General features: G+C 41.2%; 1 protein-coding gene across 1 annotated transcript in view; it reads left to right on the plus strand.

Annotated features, from left to right (window-relative positions):
- EFCAB8 (EF-hand calcium binding domain 8) overlaps positions 1–21,243 on the plus strand; it is a 132,214-nt gene extending 110,971 nt beyond the window's left edge. Inside the window, exons 23-29 of the mRNA XM_069073962.1 lie at positions 5,417–5,638; positions 7,759–7,911; positions 8,385–8,553; positions 17,393–17,513; positions 18,651–18,846; positions 18,930–19,025; positions 19,626–21,243. Of these exons, the coding sequence (XP_068930063.1) occupies positions 5,417–5,638; positions 7,759–7,911; positions 8,385–8,553; positions 17,393–17,513; positions 18,651–18,846; positions 18,930–19,025; positions 19,626–20,105 (1,437 nt within the window). The 3' untranslated portion in view covers positions 20,106–21,243. The remainder of the gene's footprint in view (positions 1–5,416; positions 5,639–7,758; positions 7,912–8,384; positions 8,554–17,392; positions 17,514–18,650; positions 18,847–18,929; positions 19,026–19,625) is intronic.
- The last annotated feature ends 1,410 nt before the right edge of the window (positions 21,244–22,653 follow it).

Here is a 22,653-nt window from a genome sequence, read left to right on the forward strand (position 1 = left end):
AGAGAGAGAGAGAGAGAGAGAGAGAGAGACAGAGACAGAGACAGAGACTCTACCCTAATCTCACAGAAGGAGAAATTCCCAATATATCTTGCTCAGCAAGGTGGAAGTCAGGGGTGTACTTGAGATGATGGCTCCTCTATGTGTCAGGTTCTTCCAAAATTACTTCTCTCTCTCTGGCCCACTCTTCCTGAAGAGAACCTGAAATTGCACATGTCTCCCATAATCCCAACAATTCTGCCCCTCACATGGCATGGAATATGGAATAATGATTCTACCAATAAGAGGAGTCTTATGCAAATGACCAGGCTTGAACCTTGGGTTAATATGCATTTAGGTATGTGTGGCTGTCTCTTGGTGTTTCAATATGTTTGGTTCTGTGTGTGAACTTGATTTTGTGTGTATCAGTTTCTGGTGTTTTAAAAAAATTCTCATTGTTTTATTCCCCTGCCCCAAACTTGCTATTTTTGTGCCCATTAGTTTTTTTTTTCTTTGTCTCTATATGCTTTTGAGTATATGTGCCTATCTGTCTTGGGGTATGCATATGTATTGGTGTGTATAGAATTCTGTCTCTGGTTTTGTGTGTATGAGTATCTCTAGGTGTCAGTGTGTCTGAGTGTTTGTCTCTAGGGGGTTTATCTCTCTTTGTGAGTTTGTGGATTTGTTTCTGCCTCTGTGTGTGTGTGTGTGTGTATCTGTCTTTGGGATTTGTGTCTAGCTCTGGGGATATATATTTCTAGGTTTATGTCTGCTTGTGGGTGTGTGGTTGGGTCTGTATGTCTGTCTCTGTCTTTCTGAACCTTTCCCAATCCCTCTGTATTCTAGTGCCTTCTTTCTTTTATTTCCTATTTATCCTATGCATAGCTTATTTGTACACATTTGCCTGCTCATCTTTCTCATTAGATTGTGATTTCCTCTAGGACAGGGACTGAGTGTGTTGTCTTTTCCTGTCTGTGGGAGTTGATAGCTCTGTGTCTGGGTGTTTTTTTATGTGTCTGTCTTTGTCATTGCCTCAGGGTTCGAGCATATCTGTGTTTATGTCTATCTGTTTCTGGGGATGGGAGTGTGTCTGGATAGATGAGCCTGGTTTATGAGTGTATGTTATCTGTGTGTGTGTGTGTGTGTGTGTGTGTGTGTGTGTGTGTGTGCACCTGTCTTTGAATCTCTGGCTATGTCTATCCGTGGAAATGTGTTCCTCTGAGACCATAAGTCTATGTCTATGAGTGCGTAGCTGTCTCTTTGTGTATGTCTCTAAAACTGTGTATAGTTGCAAGTGTCTCTTGATGTGATTGTTGCCATGTCAATCGCTGTGTGTGTCTCTGTGTTTGCATGTCTTTCTCTGGCCATTTGCCCCTCTCTATATGCTTGTAGATCCATATCCCTCTCTTTTTCTGTGTGTGGTTTATATGCCTGTGTGCACATATGTGCCTGTCTTGCTGCGCTGGCTTGCATGATATATGTCTTTTGCTGTATGTGTGGTTTATGGGGCTCTGTTTATGGGTATGTCTTGTTCCATGTGTAGGTGTGTGCATGTGTGTGTTTTGTTCTGTGTGTGGTTTGTGATGCAGTCTGTATGTGTGCCTTTTGCCAGATGTGTGTCATTGTGTGTGTATCTCTTTCTATGTTGACTCATGTGGCTGTGTAAATATTTGTCCTCTCTTGCTGCCTGTGTGAATGTGTGACACTTTGCTGTGTGTGCAAATATGTTATGTGTGTGTCTCTTGCTGCATGTATAATTTATGTAGCTCTGTTTATACGCATGTCTTTTGCTCTCTGTATGACTTTATGTATGTGTATGTGTCTTATTCTTCTTGTGGTTTGTGAGGCTGTGTGGGGGCCTCTCTTGTTGCATGTCTGGCTTTGTTCATGTGTTTGAGTCTCTTGCTGCTGCTTGTGTGGCTTTGTGTATGTGTGTGTGTGTGTCTTGATGCATGTGTAGCTATGTGAATATGTATGCCTCTCTATGTGGCTTTGAATGTCTCTCTTGCTGCATATGTGACTGTTCTAATTTGCTGACTGTGTGGCTGTGTGTGTACCATTCTTGCTACATGTGTTGCTTTGTGTAAGTGTGTATCTGTCTTTTGACATGTGTATGGTTGTGGTTATACTTCTCATCCCGTGTATGTGGCTGTATGTTTTTGTTTGTTTCTCATCACATTTCTGGCAATGTATATGTGTGTGTGTCTTGAATGTGTGGTGGTGTGTATTTCTTGCTGCATACATGCTTTCTGTATATGTGTGTCTCTTGTGTGGCTGTGTTTGTGTTTCTCATGCTGTGTGTGTTTGTGTATATTTCTCTTGCTATATGTGGATTGTGTTTATATGTCTAGCTTGTTGCATATGCAACTGTTGTGTATGTCTGTACCTTTTTAATTCAAGTGTGGTTGTGTATGTGTATATATTTCTTGCTCTGTGTCTTGTTTCATGCGTGGTTATGTTTTTGCATGGCTCTCATGGCATGTCAGTCAGTGTGTCTCTTTTTTTGGCATTTGGAAGTAGTATTTTATTTTTTCCAATTACATGTAAAGATAGTTTTCAACATTCATTTTTAAAATAAGATTTTGAGTTCTGTTCTCCTTACTTTCCCCCTCCCCAAGTCAGCAAGCAATTTGATATAGGTTATACATGTTCAATCATGTAAACATATTTCCACATTAATCATGAAAGAAGAATGAGAACAAAAGGGAAAAGCCACAAAAAATGAAAAGCTAAAAAAGTGAAGATAGTATGCTTCCATATATGTTCAGACTCCGTAGTTCTTTCTCTGGATGTGGAAGGCATTTTCCATCATGAGTCCTCTGGAATTGTCTTGGATCATGGTCTTGTAGAGAAAAGCTAAGTCAGTCATAGCTGATCACCACACAATGTTGCTGCTACTGTATGCGATGTTCTCCCACTTCTGCTCACCTCACTCAGCATCAGTTCATGCAAGTCTTTCCATGCTTTTCTGAAATCCACTTGCTCATCATTTCTTATAGAACAGTAGTCTTCTATTACATTCACATACCACAACTTGTGTATCCATTCCCCAATTGATGGGCATTCCCTCAATTTCCAGTTCTTGGCCACCACAAAAAGATTTTTGTACACGTGGTCCTTTTCCCTTTTTAATGATTTCTTTGGGATAAAGCCCTAGAAGTGGTATTTCTGGGTTAAAGGGTATGCACAGTTTTATAGCCCAAATTGTTCTCCAGAATGGTTGGATCAGTTCACAACTCTAACAGTGCATTAGTGTTCCAATTTTCCCACATCTCCAACATTTATCATTTTTCTTTCTGTCATATTAGCCAATATGATGGGTGTGAGGTGGTATTTCAGTGTTGTTTAATTTACATTTCTCTAATCAATAGTGATCAGTGTACCTCTTTCTTGCTGCCTTTGTGAATGTGTTTATATGTGTCTTTTCCTGCATATGTGGCTGTGTGTACATCTCTTTCATATATGACTGTTTTTGCAGGTCTCTCATGTCACATGTGTGGCAGTATGTCTCTCTCACTGCTTTTGGGTTTTGAATGTATGTGCATCTTTCTTGCAATAGGTGACTGTGCTCTTGTCTATATATCTCTAATTGCATGTGTGCTGCTTGCTGTATGTGCGACTCTACACTTTTGTATCTTGTTGCGTGTGTGGCTGTATGCATGTATTTGTGTCTCTCTTGCTGTATGTGTGACTGTGTGTATGTGTGGTTCTGTTTGTATGACTACCTCTCTTGCTCTATGGCTGGCTGTGTTTATGCATAGCTCTTGCTGCATGTATAAGAGACATATATAGTGACACATGCAATGAGAATCCCGCCCAACCCAGCTACATGCACAGCAAGAGACCTATATGTGCACAGTCTCACATGCAGTAAGAAATATGTACACACACAACTAGAGAGTGCTTATGAGTGTATGTTAGCTGTGTGTGTGCCTGTCTTGCTGTTTGTGCCTTTCTTGCTGTGTGTGTGGCCATGTGTATGGAGGAGGGTCTCTTACTGCATTTGTGGTGCTGTGTGTATTTGTCTCTTGTGGCAGGAATGACTGCTTTTAGGTGTGCGTCTCTTGGGGCATGTGTGACTGTATATATTGTATATATTGTATGCCTCTCTTGCTGCTTGTGTGCTGGTATTTATCTGTCTGTCTATCTCTCTCTATAGATAGATATAGATATACACAACATATATATGTGTATGTCTCTCTCTTGCTGCATGTGTGGCTGTGTGATGCATTTGTGTGTGCCTCTCTTGTTGCATGTAAGAGTATGTACCTGCTCTGTCTCTCTTGATGCCAATGTGGCTGTGTTTAGATATGCACCTCTTTTTGCACAAGTGGTTGGGTGTGACCTTCTTGCTGAACGTGGGACTGTGTGTATGTGTGTACCTTTCTGCATGTGTAGCTGTGTGTGTATCTCTTGTTGCATGGGTGGCTGTGTAGATGAGTTTCTCTCTTGCTGTGTGTGTAGCTGTATATATATGTATGTCTATATGTATATATGTCTCTTCCTGCACATATGACTGTGTGTGTTCTGTCTGTCTGTCTGTCTGTCTGTCTCTTTTTTTTTGCTTTTTGGAGGGCAATTGGGGTTAAGTGACTTGCTCAAAGTCACATGGCTAGTTTTTGTGTTAAGTGTCTGAGGCTGGATTTGAACTCAGGTCCTCCTGACTCCAGGGCCAGTGCTCTATTCACTGTGCCACCGAGCTGCACCCAGTGTTCTGTCTCTCGCTGCCTATGTGACTGTGTTTAGATGTGCTCCTCTTTTTGCGGAAGTGACTGGGCATGCCCTTCTTGCTGAATGTGTGACTATGTGTACCTTTCTCACATGTGTAACTATTTATAATGTGTCTCTTACTGCATGTGTGGCTGTGTGTGTCTCTCTTCCTGGGTGTGTGGTTCTTTTTATGTGCACTTCTCTTGCTGGTTGTGTAGCTTTTGTATTTCTCTTGTTGCATGTGTGACTGTGTATTTATATTTGTTTCTTTTGCTGCATGTGTGGCTATTTGTATGTATATGCTTCTTTTCCTGAATGTGTAGCGCTGTGTTTGCATTTGTGCTTTGTGTATGTGTGCCTCTCTTGCTATGTGTGTATGTGTGTGACTTGTGTAGCTGTGTATGCTTCTCTTGCTGCATATGTGGGTTGTCTGATTGCATATGGTTGTACCTTTCTTGCTGCATGTGAGACTGTGTGTGTACTTCTCTTACTGTTTGTGATTTGTGTGCCTTTGTGTATGTGTGTGAACCTCTCACTGATTTGGCATATGTAGCTATTTGTATATATGTACCTTTCTTGCTTGTATGACTTGTATGACTGTGTATGTGCGTGTCTTTCTTACTATAGTTGGTATCTCTCTCTCTCTATGTCTGAGTCACTGCCACAGAGGCTTTGACTGGCATGGGAGAGACAGCAGATGCCCTCAGCTAAGAGCATTTCTCCCTTGCAGATCATTTTCCTGCCCACCCGGCTACGAACCCCTCGAACGGCCACTCTTCTGAGCAGTGCTGGCAATGGCTATATTTATGCTTGGTCGATTCATGACAAGGGGGGCTTGCTGGGAAAATTCCAGCCAGCAGGTAATCAATATCAGGATTCAGTTGTTGGTGCCATGGTCAGTGATGAAAAGGACTGGATCCTAATAACTGGGGACTCCAAAGGGTACGTTAAGGTAAGTGTGAGGTCTCATGTTAGGGCTGAGAGAACAATAAATTATTTCAGTTAACTTGTGGTCTCTTTACCCCACATGTAGTGGGAGGGGCATGGATGCTGATCCAGCAAAGGAGACTAAAGAGAGGCTAGGCAGATGGGAGGAGAACCAGGAGAGAGTAGGGTCATGGAAATTCAGGGAGAAGAGTCCTCAGGAAAAGGGAGTTATCAGCAGTCAGGTTCTACAGAGAATACAAGAGGAAAGACTGAAAAACAGAGGTCATTGGATTTGGCAATCAAAACACTATTTTTGGAGAGAGCAGTATGAATGATGAAGTATGGAGACAAGATATCAAGGAGTTAAAAAGTGACCTAGAGGAGAAAAATGTGGAAGCAAGAGGTAAAGACAGTTTTTACTCTAGGATTTTGACTGTGAAAGAGAAAAGATATAGAGGGGATGGTAGGATCAAGTGAAGGTTTTAAGTGTAGCTGACCTTTTTGGAGATCCTCAAAAAAAGACTTGGACATGGAGCCAAGGAAGACAGAGCTCCCTTTGGACAGACAAGCCCCTTTTCTAGTGCCCTTAAAGTCCTGAGAATTTATCCAAGGGCAATTGCCAGGATGCTGTTGTTTGACCCCGACCTTGAAGCTGACTGTTAGTGGAAAGTTCAGACTGTATGTCTCTGGAGCTGAATTGCCATTGTGGACCGACAATAGTCCACCGACATCTTGATCAGTGCCAAGTTAGATGCTGTTTGCCAGAGATGGGGAAGAGCATTACCAGCTATGAATTCAACATTCATTATGAGCCAGGAAAGACTAATCAGTCCTTAGATGCCCTGTCCTGAAGTCCATGTGATGATAACCTGGAAGGAGTGAGAACCAAATGTGGCACCCAGGGAACTGGGCTACGAGGGAGGGAAGGCAGCAGTAGGACTGACAGTTTGGGATTTCCACCAGGCATCATGTGCTTACTGAACCAGCCTTTTCTGCCTCATTTGTCTCTGCATGATTAGCAGTGAGAACAGATGGTTGATGAGGGACTGGGAAAAGTGATATAAGCCGGATTTGAACTCTGGGAGACGAATCTTCTTACTCCAGGCCCAGCACTCTCTCTACTGCATCATCTAGATAGCTGCCCAAGCATGCTGTTATTTTTAAAGGCTTGTCGATAGTATATTGCTGGTTTGCATCTCACACATATTTGCTTGTGGATGTGAATGGATATGAATGTACTGTTGTGATATGCACATGTAAAATATCTTGTGTGTAGTTTAGATGCATACTTTCTGAAACAGCCTGTCAGTTGATGCTGTGCATTGTGTTAAATCTGTTGCATGTACTTTTGCTGCACATTTCCTGAGAATGATGCCTTTGAGATGATTATCTAGGTGCTAAGATAGTTATCATTATTCTTTCAGGTGCTGATGTTTACTTTGTTGCTTTTATTGGAATTTGGAGGAGATTAAGTCTATCAAGAGTGATTTTTCAAGAGGCTTGAAAATGTTTTGGCTTAAGGGAGAATGTCAACAGCTTTTTCAGAGATTCCCCCCAAAGGGATTGTATAGAGAGCAAGGGAACAGAGCTGTTGCTAGGTAGCCCCTTTTCAAGCATTCTCTTAGCTCCAAGGGGTTTCAGACTTTACCTGAAGGCAATCTGTCCAGAGTATTATTGTTTTACCCTGACCTCAGAGGAGGGGGAAGTTGGGGGAGAAGCAGGGGAAAAAGCCAAGGAAGAGATGGACAAGTAAGGAAAGAGGAAAAGAAATTGATCATAGTGGGATTCAGGTTCACAGGGAGATCCTATATGCTGAACTCTACCATGATAGGTTGAACTGAGTGATGTTAGGTATTTCCATTCCTTAGCAACACAAAATCTCAGACTCATCCAGCAACTAACCACATGTAGGGATGGGTATTGTAGATGAGGCTGCCTTATGTTGACTCTCTTAATTGATTTAACACTTTCTTCCCTGGCCATGAGACTTATAACTGGGATCTTCATCCTTTGTTCTGGAATGTGGCTAGAGCTTTGAGGGCTTAGATTTGGGAGGGAAAGGGGGCAGGAGCAAAGGTTTGGGTAGTAGAAACCTGGAGTAAAAATGGATTCAAGCAGGATTACTAACCCAGCCTCTGGTCCTAGGTCTGGGACATCAAGGATTACTGTAGGCTGGCCAGTGAACAGAAGACATTCCCTGTCTGGGAAGAAAAACGTGTTCAGGAAAATATTTACCGGAATTTAACTCGTACAGAGAGTCGAGTGGAAATACAGCAGGAACCCCTGGAGACTGAGGAGGTAGGAGGGATTCTGGATGAATATTACCCTGAGTTCCATTAATAGTAAAGTGTTTAATTCCCATTGAGATGCTAAAGATGGGACTAGAAAGGGGTGAGTGGGATTCTAGGTCCTCTTTGTGTTCCTCCTCCCAAGAAACATATAATCTAATATTTTATCTTCACAAGACCCCTGGTGAATGAATATATCATCTCCCCATTTTACCGATAAGTACACCAAGGTTCAGAAAAGATGACTTGCACGTAACTTTACACGGGGAATTGGTAGAGCCAATTAGAAACTACAATTTCTGATTGATATCTTCTTTAAATCAATGCTAAACTTAACATCATTAATTTTTTTTAATTAAAGGGACATCTCTTTGGGCTATCATTTTCCCCATCTTTAAAACAACGGCATTGGGTGAGGTGATTTTTAAGGACCTTTATATCACTAATGTTCTATGAACCATGAACCTGATCTGTCTCCCATAGGTCATTGGTAGCCATGTCATTTCCCTAATCCCTCCAGAGCTCCTGATCTCCTGGCAGGCTCATGATGAGGGTGTGACTGATGTTGCCTTTGGGGAATGTTACCATGTGATCATCAGTGCTGGTGCAGACTTTAATGTCAAGGCCTGGAAAATCTCTGGCGAGGCTATTGGTATGGATGCTTTTGGGGGGATTTTTAATTTTGTTTTTCAATTAGCAAGCATTTTATTTTATCTTCCTTTCACTCCTTCCTCTCAAAAAATAGAAAAGAGAAGAAAAATAAAACCCTTATAAAAATATGCACAATCAAGCAAAACATATTCCTGAATTGGTTATGTTCAAAAATACATATTTTATATCAAGATTTGAGTCTATCACTTCTTTGTCAGGAGGTGGATACTATGTTTCATCATTAGTCTTCTGGAATCATGGTTAGTCATTTCATTGATTAAGATTTCTTAATTTAAAAGTTAAACAGCTATAAATTGGTCTCCTGGCTTCAATTTGTATCAGTTCATCTAAGTCTTTTCAGGTTTGTCTGAAACCATTTCTTTCATAATTTCTTATGGCACAATAATATTTCATTAAATTAATATACTATAATATGTTTCCCTATTCATGTGGGCCCTTTTGAATCCTTAGCTGTATTTGTCAATTCCCTTAACTTTGTTCCTAGTAGAATAGTTGTTGCTACTTTGTACCACCATGTTCTATCAGTGTTATGTGATGGTGAATCATTAGGTTGTATTGTATATATCCACATGATCTGCTCCTACCCTCCAAATTCAATTTATTCAGCTATTGGTTATCAGTTTCAATGACCAGGAGACTATTAGCACCAGTAATCCACCTCCCCCTTCCCCACAAGCCTATACTGTCAAAATACAAAACAAGCACCCCCTCCGAATAATCCCAAACAAACCCAGCACAAATAGTAACTCTAGATGATCCAAAAATTATTTCTATTTTTCTTGGAAGTGAGTTGTATGACTATTTTGGGAGGGATGTATGTGGGGTTTCCCTTCTTAGTTTTGTCTCTTGAAGGGACTCTTAATAACATCTTATGTGTGCAGGATATTTCACCATTTTCAAAGCCCTGTCAGATTTATGACTTTGCTTCTTACAACTTTGTGATGATTTTATGGTAGGGATTTCCAGAGTGTCCCTGTTGATCTCTACCAGGTAAGGGCAGATACATCAGAGGCCAGTGCTATTTAATCATAGATAATTGGGGTTTTGTGTGACCCTATACACTAAAGTTTGGGGTTTGGTGTGTGACTGCTTTATACTTTTAAACATAACCTGTCTCATTGTAACAAAGTGGCAGCAGAATAACATTTTAAATAATGAGTTGGATTTTATTTGGGGTGTTGGGGAATAAGTAGCAGACAGCAAGAACCGATTTCTTTTTTTTCCCCCTGACTAGAATTCCAGATTTTGATGGGGGTGGGGTGGGATGGAGAAGAAACTTCTATTTGTAACCCAGAGGATTCCCCACCTTTCCTTTCTAACCTAAAGTAATTCTTAGAACTTAGCAATGTAGTTCAGATAGAACACTGCATCAAGAGACCTGAATTCTACTCCTGCCTTTGTTAGTCATTTTGTGACCTTGCACAAAGCCAAATTACCTTTTCTGGGTCTCAGCTTCTTTTTCTCTAAAAATGGCTCTCCTTGGTGTCTATTTAAGAATAGTTGTGAAGGTCAGATATGATGGGAACATTACATGGATAGTAGAAAGAGCTCTACTGGCGCAGTCATCTTGTGCTAAGACGACCTAGAAGATGGTCTCCGAGACTGGGAGATCCCAGCCCAAGCATTTTACATGGGGAAAACCTCTGCCCTGTTACTGGAGACCCCTCTACATCTAGCAGCTTGCATGCTCTGCCTGGGATAGAAAGGAGGGAGGGGGCTTGGTTCCTTCTCTATGAATCATTCTGCCTGGCACTGTTCTAAGCATGGATACAAAGACTAATCTATTTTCTTACTGCCACCCCTAGTTTCTCCTTCCCCCTGTTGTTTTTCCTGTTAGAAATTTCATACCATACCCCCATTTCCTTTTTCAAAAACATTCTTTAGCACTTCTTCCTCTTTCCACTGAAAACAAAAAGAAAATAAAAACCTCGTGCATAGTCAAGCAAGACAATGTGATATTGGTCACATCTAAAAATGTGTGTCTCTGCATATTGATCATGACATATTTGTCATGAGGTGGATGGCATTAATCATTTCTCCCCTGAAATCATGACTGATCATTGTATTGATCAGAGTTCTTAAGTGTTTCAAAATTGTTATTATAATTTTGATATTAACTTATAATTTTTCTCCTGTTTCTACTCCCTTCACTTTGTGTATCGGTCCATACAAACTTTCAATTTTTTTCTGAAGCTAATAGTTTTAACATTACTGAAAATTTACATTACATTAAAACTAATAGTTTTATATTACATCAGTATAGCATAATTTCTTTAGCTGTTCCCCAAATGATAGGTACTACTTTATTTTTTAGTTCTTTATCATCACAAAGAGAGTTTACACACACATACACACACACATTTCCTCATATAGGACATTTCTTCTTTCTTTGATATCCTTGAGGTAGAGTGCTAATAAGTAGTGGAATTGTAATTTAATAATTTTTGGGCATAGTTTAAAATTGTTTTCAAGAATGACCAGACCAATTCATAGCTCTGACAACAGTGAGTCTGTGTTCCTGTTTTTCTGTAGCCCCTCTAACATTTGTCTTTTACTTTTTTTCATCAACTTTGCCAATTTCATAGGTGGGAGGTAGAATTTCATAGTTAATTTAATTTGCATAGTTGCTTTAATTTTCACAGTTGCTTTTAATTTCTAATTATTTTCATTTAGCTATAGCTTATTTGCATTTCTAATGCATTTAGGTGGTATACTATATAGAGTATTGGGACTGGGGTCAGGAAAACCTGAGTTCAAATGCAGCCTCAGAAACTTACCAACTGTGTGACCCTGGCCAAGTCACTTAACCACGTTTGCCTCAGTTTCTTCACTCATAAAATGAGCTGCAGAAGGAAATGACAAACCACTCTAGTATCTTTGTCAAGAAAACCTCAAAGGAGGTCATAAAGAATTGGACATGACTGAAAATGATTGAACAACAAAGTTTATATTTCTCCCCTTGAGAAATGCCTGTTCATATCTTCAGGCCATTTATGAATTGAGGAATGGCTTTTATTCTTATAAATTTTAGTCAGTTTCTTATTTATTTTGGAAATGAGCCCTTTATCAGAGAAACTTTCTGTAAATAGTTTTCCCAGTTAACTTTCTCCTTCTAATCTTAGCTGAATTGGTTTGTACAAAAACTTTTTACATTTTATATATTTCCCTCCATCCTATTCTTTTATACTTCCCTCCCTTTCTTTACTCCCTAGCCACTCTTTACATAGAAGAAGAAGGGTATGGAATAGTAGTGAAACTAGCCCCACTAGTCTATACTTGATACAAACAGCTTCTGTTCCTCTGATCCTTTTATCTTCCCTTCACCCAGACCCCAATTACGTGTTTACTCTTTCTTCATTTCCTTTTAAATTCCTCTTCATGATCCCCTCCCCTTCCCCCAATTTAGGAATATTTTTGGTTATAACAATCTTTACCCTAGATCTACCCTCGCTTTAATTTTTCACTTTTCTTCTCTCCGTTTCCTCCTGTTTCCCTGTTAAGTTGATTGTATTTATGCACCAAACTCCTTATTTGTGTGTGTTTTATGTATCTGTATTCTATTCTCCTTTGATGAGTTCACATGAAATTGAGTTTCAAGTGATATGCTTCTTCTTCCTCATTTATAGACTTCTACTTGTGCCATTATAGGAGACCCTTTGTTAAGACATCCTTCCCCATCTTCTTTCATTTCTTCTTTTAAGATCATCAAAATATAACAAAAATCTCTCCCAGGTGACTCCCTATATGACCTGGCATTGTAGTTCTTAGGGGGTGCTTGTATTATCCTCCCCTCCTCCCCCAATTCCCCCAGTTAGAAAGAAAACACTTTATTCTTATAAAGGCTTTACCACATGTCAAAGTTTCTATTGAACTCTGTTCTTTTTATCAGGAATACTTGGAAATATTAAAGTGCATTCCATAAAAGTCTGTTTTCTCTCTTGTAGCATGATACTCAGTTTTTATGGACTAGTTATTTTTGGTTGTAGGCCTCTATCTTTTGCCTTTTTGAAATACTGTCTTACTTCTCTCTGTTTATAGTCATAGCTGTTAAATTTTATGTGATTCTCACGGTGGTAAGTTGGTACTTGAACTCTTGCTTTCTTGCCATATTTTTTTCTTTGACCTGGAAGCTCTAGGTTTTGCTATGATATTCCTGGAAATTTTCATTTGGGGGTTTCTTTCAGGAGATGACTAATGGATGTTTTCAATTTTCAATTTCTCCTCGTGTTCTAAAATTCCCTGGGCAGTTTTCTTTCATCATTTCTTTAAATACAATACCCAGCTTTATTTTTGGTCATGGATTTCAGGTAGTCCTATGATTCTTAAGTCCTTCTTCTTTTTTTTAATCAAATGCTTCATTAACTTCTTGTTTACATCATTCATTTCTGCAAGATTTTGAGTTACAAATTTTCTCCTTGTTTTTCCCCTACCCACCACCCTAAATTATCCCCTCCTCCAATCTGTTCTCTCCCATATCTTCTCCCATACCACCTCTGACTTTACAGTAGGGCACGGTGGATCTCTATGCCCCAGTGCCTGTATGTCTTATTTCCCAGTTACATGTAAAATAATATTAATAACAATATATATTTTAAACATTTGATTTTAAAATTTTGAATTCCAGATTCATTCCCTTCTTCCCTTGTCACCCACCCTTACTGGGAAGATAAGCAATTCAGTATAGGTTGTACATGTGTAGCTATGCAAAACATTTCCATAGTGGATATATTACAAAAGACTGACTATATTTCCCTCCCTCTTATCCCACCTCCCACTTGTTCTATTCTCCACTTTGATCCTGTCCCTTTTCAAAAGGGGGTGCTTCCAACTTCCCTCCCCCCCCAGCCTGTCCTCCCTTCCATCATCTCCCCTCTCATCCCCTTCCCCCCTACTCTCCTGTAGGGTGAGATACACTATTTGGAGTGTATGTCATTCCCTCCCTAAGCCAAATTCAATAAGAATAAATTTGACTTATTCCCTTTTGCCTTCTTGTTCTTCCCCTCCATTGTAACCATTTTCCTTTGCCTCTTCTAAATGAGATAGTTTACCCCATTCTGTCTCTGTCCATCTCCTCTCATTATATTCCTCTCTCACCTCTTAATTTCACCTTTTAAGTATCATCCCTTCCTATTAAATTGGTCCTGTGCCCTCTATCTATGTATACATGTACACATATATACACACATTCACATATGTAGTCATACACCCATACACCCTCCTATATAGACATATGTGTGTGTGTATATATGTATATATATATATATACATATATATATGTACATTTCTATTCCCTTCAACTATTCTCATACTGAGAAAAGTTTCAAAAGTTACAATTGTTGTTTTTCCATTTAGGGATGTAAATAGTTCAACTTTGGTAAGTTCCCTGTTTACCTTCTTATACTTCACTTGCTTCTTGCATCTAGTTTTTTCATCAAGAATGCTTGAAAGTCCTCTATTCCACTGAATGATCATATTTTCCCCTGAAACATGATACTCAGTTTTGCTGGGTAGATGATTCTTGGTTTTATTCCCAGCTCCTTTGACCTCTGGAATATCCTATTCCAAGCCCTTTGGTCCCTCAGTGTAGAAGCTGCCAGATCCTGTGTTATCCTGATTGTGTTTTCACAATATTCAAATTGTTTCTTCCTGGCTGCTTGTAATATTTTCTCCTTGATCTGAGAATTCTGGAACCTGGATATAATATTCCTAAGAGTTTTCTTTTTGGGATCTTTTTTCAGGAGGTGATCAGTGGATACTTTCAACCTCTGTCTTGCCCTCTGGTTCGAAAACATCAGGGCAATTTTCCTTGAGAATTTCTTGAAGGATGATTTCTAGGTTCTTGTTTTGATCATGGCTTTCAGGTAGTCCAATAATATTTAAATTATCTCTCCTGGATACATTTTCCAAGTCAGTGGTTTTCCCAATGAGATATTTCACATTGCCTTTTATTTTTTCATTTGTTTGGATCTGTTTAATAGTATCTTGATTTCTCATAAAGTCACTAGTTTCCATTTGCTCCAATCTAATTCTGAAGGAATGTTTCTCTTCAGCGAGCTTTTCAGATTCTTTTTCCATTTGGCAAATTCGGCTTTTTAAGGCATTCTTCTCCTCATTGTCTTTTTGAGCCTCTTTTGCCATTTGAGTTTGTCTATTTTTTTTTAAAGCAATCAGGGTTAAGTAACTTGCTCAAGGTTACACGGCCAGTTATTTCTGGGTGTGGTGCTGAGTATCTGAGCCCAGATTTGATCCAGGTCATACCGACACTGGAGCCGGTGCTCTTACTCGCTGAGCCACCTGGCCGCCCCTAAGCAATTGGGGTTAAGTAACTTGCTCAAGGTTACACGACCAGGTGTTTCTGGGTGGGTGCTAAGTGTCTGAGCTCGGGATTCGATCTCCAGGTCTTCTCAACACTGGAGCCGGTGCTCTTACTCGCTGTGCTACCTGGCCGCCCCTGAGTTTGTCTATTTTTTAAGGTGTTATTTTCTTCAGTCAGGTTGTTGACTCTTATTTCATAATTTTCTTGCATCATTCTCATTTCTCTTCCCAATTTTTCCTCCACTTCTCTTATTTGATTTTCAAAATCCTTTTTAAGGTCCTCTATGGCCTGTAACCAGTTTGTATTTTTCTTGGAAGCTTTTGATGCGGGAGTTCTGACTTCACTGTTTTCCTCCGGTTCCATGCTTTGATCCTTTTTGTCCCCAAAATAGGAGTGTAAAGTTCGGTTGCTCTGTTTGCTTTTCTTCCTTTGCCTGCTCATGTTGCCACTTAATTACTTGACTTTTGGGCTTTTTGCCAGAGTAGGACTCTGTTACCAGACAGGGGAGCTTCATACCAAATGCTGGGGTTTTCTCAGCTGCTTTAAGTATTAGTTGGGTGCCCTCTCTGAAGCCTTCACACACTCTGGCAAGCTGGTCCCACACCCCAGGACCTCCACCCTAGACCACAATCCAGATCCAAGCAGGTTAAAGCAAGAGCGATTACCCCTCAGACTGGTTGCTTGGTCCCCCTGCAAACTGCAGACCAGGAGCTGAAGCTGCCACATAGCTGTGGCTTCACAGCCACTGCACCTCAACCGCTTCTTGCCCTGGGGGCAAAGACCGACCTCACTCTCCAACTATTGGATACCAAAGTCCACACTGACCTCTCACTGTGTCCTTAGCATCTATGTGTTGATAATTCTTGAAACTGCCAAACAGCTGCTAGTGATTTGAAGTTCCTCCAGGTGGTGGCTGGTCAGACCCTCCCTGGAGCTAAAACCTTGGGCTGGGGTGGGGTCTGGGTTGGCTCCCAGAGCACTGCACTGATTCCTGCTGGCCTGTTGGGCTGTCCTCAGTGGGAGGTTAGCTTCTCTGTGTCATTTCGTGGTTTCTGTTGCTCCAAAGTTTCTTCAGAGTCATCTTTTAAGTCCTGTTTCTACTCTGCCATCTTGACTCTACCCCCCCTAAGTAGTTCTTCTTGATCTGTTTTCTAGGTCAGTTGTTTTTTATATGAAATACCTTGCATTTCCTTCTTTTTAAAAATCTTTTGAATTTTTTTTTGTTTCCTGAAATCAATAAATTCTTTTTGATCCATTCTGATTTTTATAAAGTCTTTTACCTGAGTCAAGTTTTGAACTTCTTATGCTAATTTGTTAATTCTCTTTCCAAGTCTTTACAATTCTACTTCCTTTTTCCAATTTTTTTCTCTACAACTCTCATTTCATTTGTAATATAATTTTAAAACCTCTTGCAGAATTTCTTCTAGGAATTTGTATTGATCTGTTGGGCAAGCTGTGTTTTTCTTGGAGGCTTTGCTTTTAGGTGTGTTGGGGTTATTTTCCTCTTGTAAATTTGTGTCTTGGGCATTCCTGCTATCCTAATAGTTCTTTGTCTTTTTTGTTTATTCATTCTTCCAGCAACCTCCTTTAGGCAACCTGGTGGTATTGGCTAGTTGGGAGCTCTGGTCTTAGTCTGCAATCCTGGCTCCACTGGGAGACACCCTCTATCCACCTACCCCCAACTGTCCCCAGCAGGATGTTAAGTTCACAATCTGCCCTGGGTGATCACAACGTGGGGCCATGGGCACTGAGACTATGCTCCTAGTCCATCTGAGAGACCCTAAGCTGGTAGCATGGGCTCAGGGTTGATTTATAAATAGCTCTGGACATACCCATATTGCTGTGCTTGCTCTGAGCTCTGGTGTGCTACATCGCTGCTCTCAGTCACTCTGAGACAGACCTCATGCTATTGCTCTGGAACCTGGGCCCTGTGCTATCTATGATTAGGTCTGATACTGGCCTAGCTGAGAGCTCTGGGCATTGGGTCCAGAATTGTAATCTAACCATGTTTCATATTTTCTATTTTGGTCATTTACCTGTAGGTTGAATTTCAGCTTTGTGGGAAAAGGTCACTCACTATAGTTTCTCTTTCAATTTCCTAATTGTTTGCTGTTTGGTGTTCTTCCTAGGTCATTGTTGGAGTTGTTGTGGTAGGAGCTGTGTTGTATTGTTTCTTTATATTCTACTATCTTGGTTTGATCAACCCCCCCCTTTTTCCAGATATTAAATTGAAGCCCAAAATGTTTATTTGACTTGTCTAAAGATACACAGCAAAGCTGGAGTCATCTGACTTCTGATATAACTCTTTCAGAGCTTTGAGGCCTCAAATGATAGACTGGTGTCCACTCTGGTGATAGCCAAATAGAGAGGGGATGGGGAAACAGGTATAAGGGTTGAGGGAAGAAAGACTGGGTAGAGAATGCTCCTCAGAGGCAGAGAGGGGTTGAGGGAGGATGGAAAGTTGTTACTTCTAGTTACTGAACTGATTTGAGTTAAATCCCAGGAACCTTTGGCTTGTGCCTTTGGAGAAGGCTTGTGCCTGTGGAGAAGATTGACTCCTACCAAAAATCATCCCTCACAGAATTGATGGAAGTGCCTACGATAAAGAAAGTCCCTGAGTCGGAGTGAGTAGATCAACTCCAAACTTCTCTAGACTAACAAGGGGGGAGGGTGATGGTAGGAAAAATTCCCATACTTGGTATGGCACACAGGTTACCAAAACTGCAAGACCTTTAATTTGGTTTGGAGGTGGGCTGAGATATATGTTCCAATATTTCAATGTTGAATCACAGAATATCTCAGTCAGAAGGTCCTTTAGAACATGGAATGTCAGGTTTGGAGAAGGGCCTAAGGGAGGGCGGGGATATACACACACACACGTGTGTGTTTCATATTTCATATTAATATGTGTATATATGTGTATGTACAGATATGTATATATGTATATATACACACATGTGTATATACACACATACACGCATATATACACATCTATATGGAGAGACAGACAGTCAGTCAGTCAGACAGACTTGGAGGAGTTTCTAGAGACTGTTTTGCTGAATCCTCTCACTTAATAAAGACACTGAGGTAAGATAGGGGCAAAAAACTCCCCCTGCAAAGTGAATAGGGATAGAGACTAAGTCTGTGACTTCCTTGGTATAGGGAATTCCTGGATGAGAAAACCTTCTCTACCAAGGCAGGATGGCACCTTCTCTACAATTTATAGTCTTGGTGTTGTCTGGGACACTGAGAAGTTAGTGATTTTTGGGGATTACACAACCACTATGTGTCGGACAGAGATGGGACTTAAAATCAGGCCTTCCTGGTTCCAAGTCCAGCTCTCCATCTACCACTAAGTGATGTAACCACCTCTAATCAGCTATATTTGTAGCTTCGTCCAAGAAGTATTGGAATCATGCACCTTGTATGTGTACATTTGCTTCTTGTCCCTAGGATTTGCCACTTAGCTAAACAAGACCACCAGCCATGGGAACTTAACCATCATATCCTTCCCTGCACAGTATTGATCTCAAACATATGGTACAGAAAGTGAAGGCTGTAGGAGCTCAGATGAGGGAGAGATCATAGTGGGCTGAACTGGGAAGTTTTTGAGGAGGAGGTGAGGTGAACCTTGGAAGTCAGGTGGCAAGATCTGGATAAATGGAGTGATGTGAGGAAAGCCATCCCTCTTCCTGCAAGCTTGGCCTAGGAAGGGGTAGTAGGAGGGGTTGGGTACTGAGCCTGAATCATTTCTTCCTTAGCAAAGAGGACGAATACACTAGGGTCCTGATGCAGCAGCGCAGGGATCAGATGGAGCTGATGTCCCTACTGCACAGCGAGTCTCCGGAGGCCATGGCCAGACTGAGGCAGTTGGCTGAGCAGAGCATACTGGGGTCCGTCAAAGCTGGCGAGGGAGTTGAGGACACTTGGAACAAGTGGAAGACATCTGGGATGCTGGTGAGAGGGGAGCTAGGTCTTAGGGCTCTTCAGAAACCCCAATTACTCTTTTAAATCTTCACATGTATCTGTAATTGTTTCAGAAAAGTGACATCGTTGGAAAGGCATATAAACCAAAGGAACGGCAACGGGCACCAGAGACTGCCACAATCCCACTGAAGTTTGTGACAGACAAAGAGGTCAGAATCCCAGCTAACCAGTGTGGGAGGGGTTTTCTGGACTGGGGAATGGAGAAAGGAGTTTCTAAGAGTAGAGTAAAAAGAGATATCTGATGTTTGACCTGGATGTGAGTGGGGTTCTACCACTTGCTGACTGTGTTTTCTTAGGTAAGTCCCTTCCCAAGATTAGAGATAACCTTCAGATTTCATCAGGTCTTTTCTCGCTCTTTCCTGGCAGAACTATATTCAGATGACCTAGGAGCGAGAGAGAGAGAGAGAGAGAGAGAGAGAGAGAGAGAGAGATGGAAGAAGAGATAGATGCAGGGGGAGAGAAAGAGACAGAGAGGGAGAGGGAAAGAGAGAGAAAAAAAGAAGAAAGAGAGAGAAATACTTTGGAAACAGACAAGTAGCCTCATAGGCATGGAGCATCGAATTAGCTATCAGTGAGCACAGCACAATAATCTCTTTGTTTGCAGTTTGGTTCCCTATATTTGCCCCACATCTGATGATGGGTATGTCTCTGTTCAGAGGTCAAGAAAATTGCCCAACACTGGTCCCCCTGCACCCTAGGCCCCCCCGCCCCATGCTGATTTTTTTGTCTTCCTCTGGTTTTGTGGTTAGATCTCGCCTTGGGTCTATAGGAGCCTCCCTTGCAAAGACCTGCAAGATTTGATCCGATCCAACATGGCCATCTTGAAAACAGCGCAGACTCCTAGGAAAAAACACGTCTGGTTAGTTACCCAGCAGATGATCAAGAGCCTCTCTCAGGTCCGGCAGATGTCCATAGATACTCCCGTCCAGTCACAGAGCCTCTCTTTCTCCAGCCCAGTTTCATCCAAGACTTCATCGGTCACCTCAGTATCTTCTTTGAAGCTGTCTTCAATCTCTTCCCTTTCTTCATTAAAGCAATCATCACTGTCTTCAGCATCAGCTCTCTCAAAGAAAGTGCCTCATTCTTCCTCAGTATCTTCCAAGAAAAAGGCAACTTCAAATACCTCTTCATCCACAGCCACCAAGTCATCTATCACCATCAGTTCAGTGCCTTCTGTAAAGTCCTCAACCCCACTCTTAAAGCCTTTGAAGTCAATCCTTAAAGGGTGACCTGGTTAGGCTGCCAGCCCAGGCCCCTTCTCTCAGTGATGCTGACAGCCCGTTGAGATGAATGGAAGAGATGGATGGACTCTTTGCTTACTTTACCAGACCACTTAAAGTGCAGGCTTGGTTGTCACACTCTACCCCAATATCGCCTCCCAGAATTATTCCCCTCTCCTATTGAGACCTATATGTCACTTCTTCAGGAGAGAGAAATAAATTTTGTTTTGGGTTCCTTCATGTGCTCAGATTAGATTGTATTATCCCAGGAGGTATGGGGAGAGGGAGGAGCCTTTTGGGCCAGAGGGATGAGCCACAGTCTCATCTTCTAGGCCCATTTATCCTGGCCCTAGAGTTCCCACATAACTCACTAATGGGACCATGTTGAGGGTATGTCTAATGTGACTATGTGCATAGTCTAAGGGCAGAGGGTATAGCTCTGTGCCAGAGTCTTTGAAAAGTTGGTCAGATTTTTTGCTCCTGGCTATTTCACAGACAAGACTCTCCATCTCTCAGCTCTGGGCATTTTCTCTGGCTATCCCCCATTTCTGGAATGTTCTCCCTTCTCTGTTATATCTATTGATATCCCCTGGCTTCCTTTAAGTCCCAGCTAGGATTCCATCTTTTACTGGGAGCCTTCTCTATCCCTTCTTAATTCTAGCACTTTCCCTCTGTTAATTATTTTCTATTTATCCTATACACAGCTTGCTTTGTATATATTTGTTGGCTTATTGTCTCCCCCATTAAACTGTAAGCTCTTTGAAGGCAGAAGACTGTCTTTTGCTTCTTTTTGTGCCCCCAACATTTAGAAGAGTGTTTTGCATGTAGTAGGAGCTTAATAAATTTTATTGAGCAAGTGATTGATTGATTTTAAAATATTCTAGTCCTGGAGGTGGGAGGTGGGAGGAGGGGTGAGGCTATAGTGTAAGGTCTGTTCAAGGGAGGGGCAAGGTCAATATGGGATGGAATGGTAAGGGAAAATATTATAGGGGAGGAAAAGGCCCTGGGCTGAGAGTCAGAAATCCTGGTTTGGGGTCATAAATCTTGGGCAAGTGATTTCCTCAGTTTTGGTCTCTTTTCTCATGTGGAAAATTAAGAGGGCTGGACTCAATGATCCTGAAGTTCTCCTGAAGCTCACACATATGTCCTACACATGTATGTTTTAGATGTGATAGAGGAATAGCCTGAGAGGGGATTAGTGGTAGAAGGCAAATGGTAATTCCTGTCTGTTCAATGTTGATGGGGATGGAGAGGGAGCATGTAAATTGATGGCATATGCAGGATTATCAGCTCTCCTTTTTATTTTTAAATGCCACCTGGGAGTGGGTGGGGATGGTTTCATCCTAATTTACTCTATTTGGGATCTTCCAGGGTCTTGCCCAGTAGTCATGGGTTATATCAGTTATGTTGATAATTTGCCATACAGTGTGGAAGGCTTATAGAAACTGAGTTGAAAAGCATCCCAGATCCCATTTAACTACTTAATGTAGGAATAGCCACTGTATTTTCCGTGATGGTGTTCCTCTAGCTTTAAACATTCCCAGCAACGGGGAACTCATTATCCTTCCAGATGTTCCATTCCACTGATAGATGGCTCCGACAGTTAAGAAATTTTTACTCACATTGAACCCAAGGCTACCTCTTTGTTATTCTTCAAACTGGTCATAGTTCTTCTAGGGATACCCAGAGCAAATCCAACTCTAGTTAGATGGGAAAAGAGGCTTAGGAAACCTTGGGCTTCACTGTATCTATAAATCCCCTAAAACCTTTATAGACACTGAGAATAATTCTGTGATTTTAAATACTGATAAGGGAAATACCTAGGCTTGACTGAACACAGGGAAGGTATAGTTCCAGAAATTCCTGTCACCTGGTGGAAACATTCAGGGAAGTCTGTTGTTTGACATTGCAACAGGCTTCCTTTATCCTAGGTAAGCTACCTGGACTCACTACCTACTCCTGGGCTAAAGGTGTTTTGTGGGGGCATCTGACTGTCTGTGGATTATTTTAATCCACTTCTGGATTTAGAGAGCCTAGATTCAGAGCCCCCATACTTCCTGTGTGGTCTTGGGCAAGTTATATAACTTCCCTGGGCCTCAGTTTTCTCATCTGTAAAATGGACTTGATGGCCTCTGAAGTCCCCTCCAGCTCTGACTGTATAATCCTAAATCCTCCTTGTCCTGAAGGAGCCAACCAGTGCATCCAGTCTGATTATGCTCTCTTTAACTAAAACTAGTGTACTTTCCATGCTTCTGTCATGGGTTCTAAGGTGAGGGTGGAGAAAATGGTTGTGGTTTATAGATATAACTAGTCAGTAACATTGGTTGTGTGAAGCCTTTGCCATTCTTGCCAAAAATTCTTCTGCCTAGATCTTTTCCTTACTTGGCTTTAGGCATGGCAAATCCTCATTTTTCCTCAAGGTGTTTACAAAAAAAGGTAAGTTACATGAACCTCAAATAATTCTCTGGACTCCTCATAGGGTATGGATCTGTAAGTACAAAGGCCAGAGTGGGCATAGTTGTGGGGGATGGAGTAAGGAGTAGAGCTGGGGGCATTG

Source organism: Petaurus breviceps, unplaced genomic scaffold (genome assembly GCF_028583685.1).
Source record: "Petaurus breviceps papuanus isolate PSGF00001 unplaced genomic scaffold, PetGlider_PUasm1.0 90879, whole genome shotgun sequence".
NCBI classification, from domain to species: domain Eukaryota; kingdom Metazoa; phylum Chordata; class Mammalia; order Diprotodontia; family Petauridae; genus Petaurus; species Petaurus breviceps.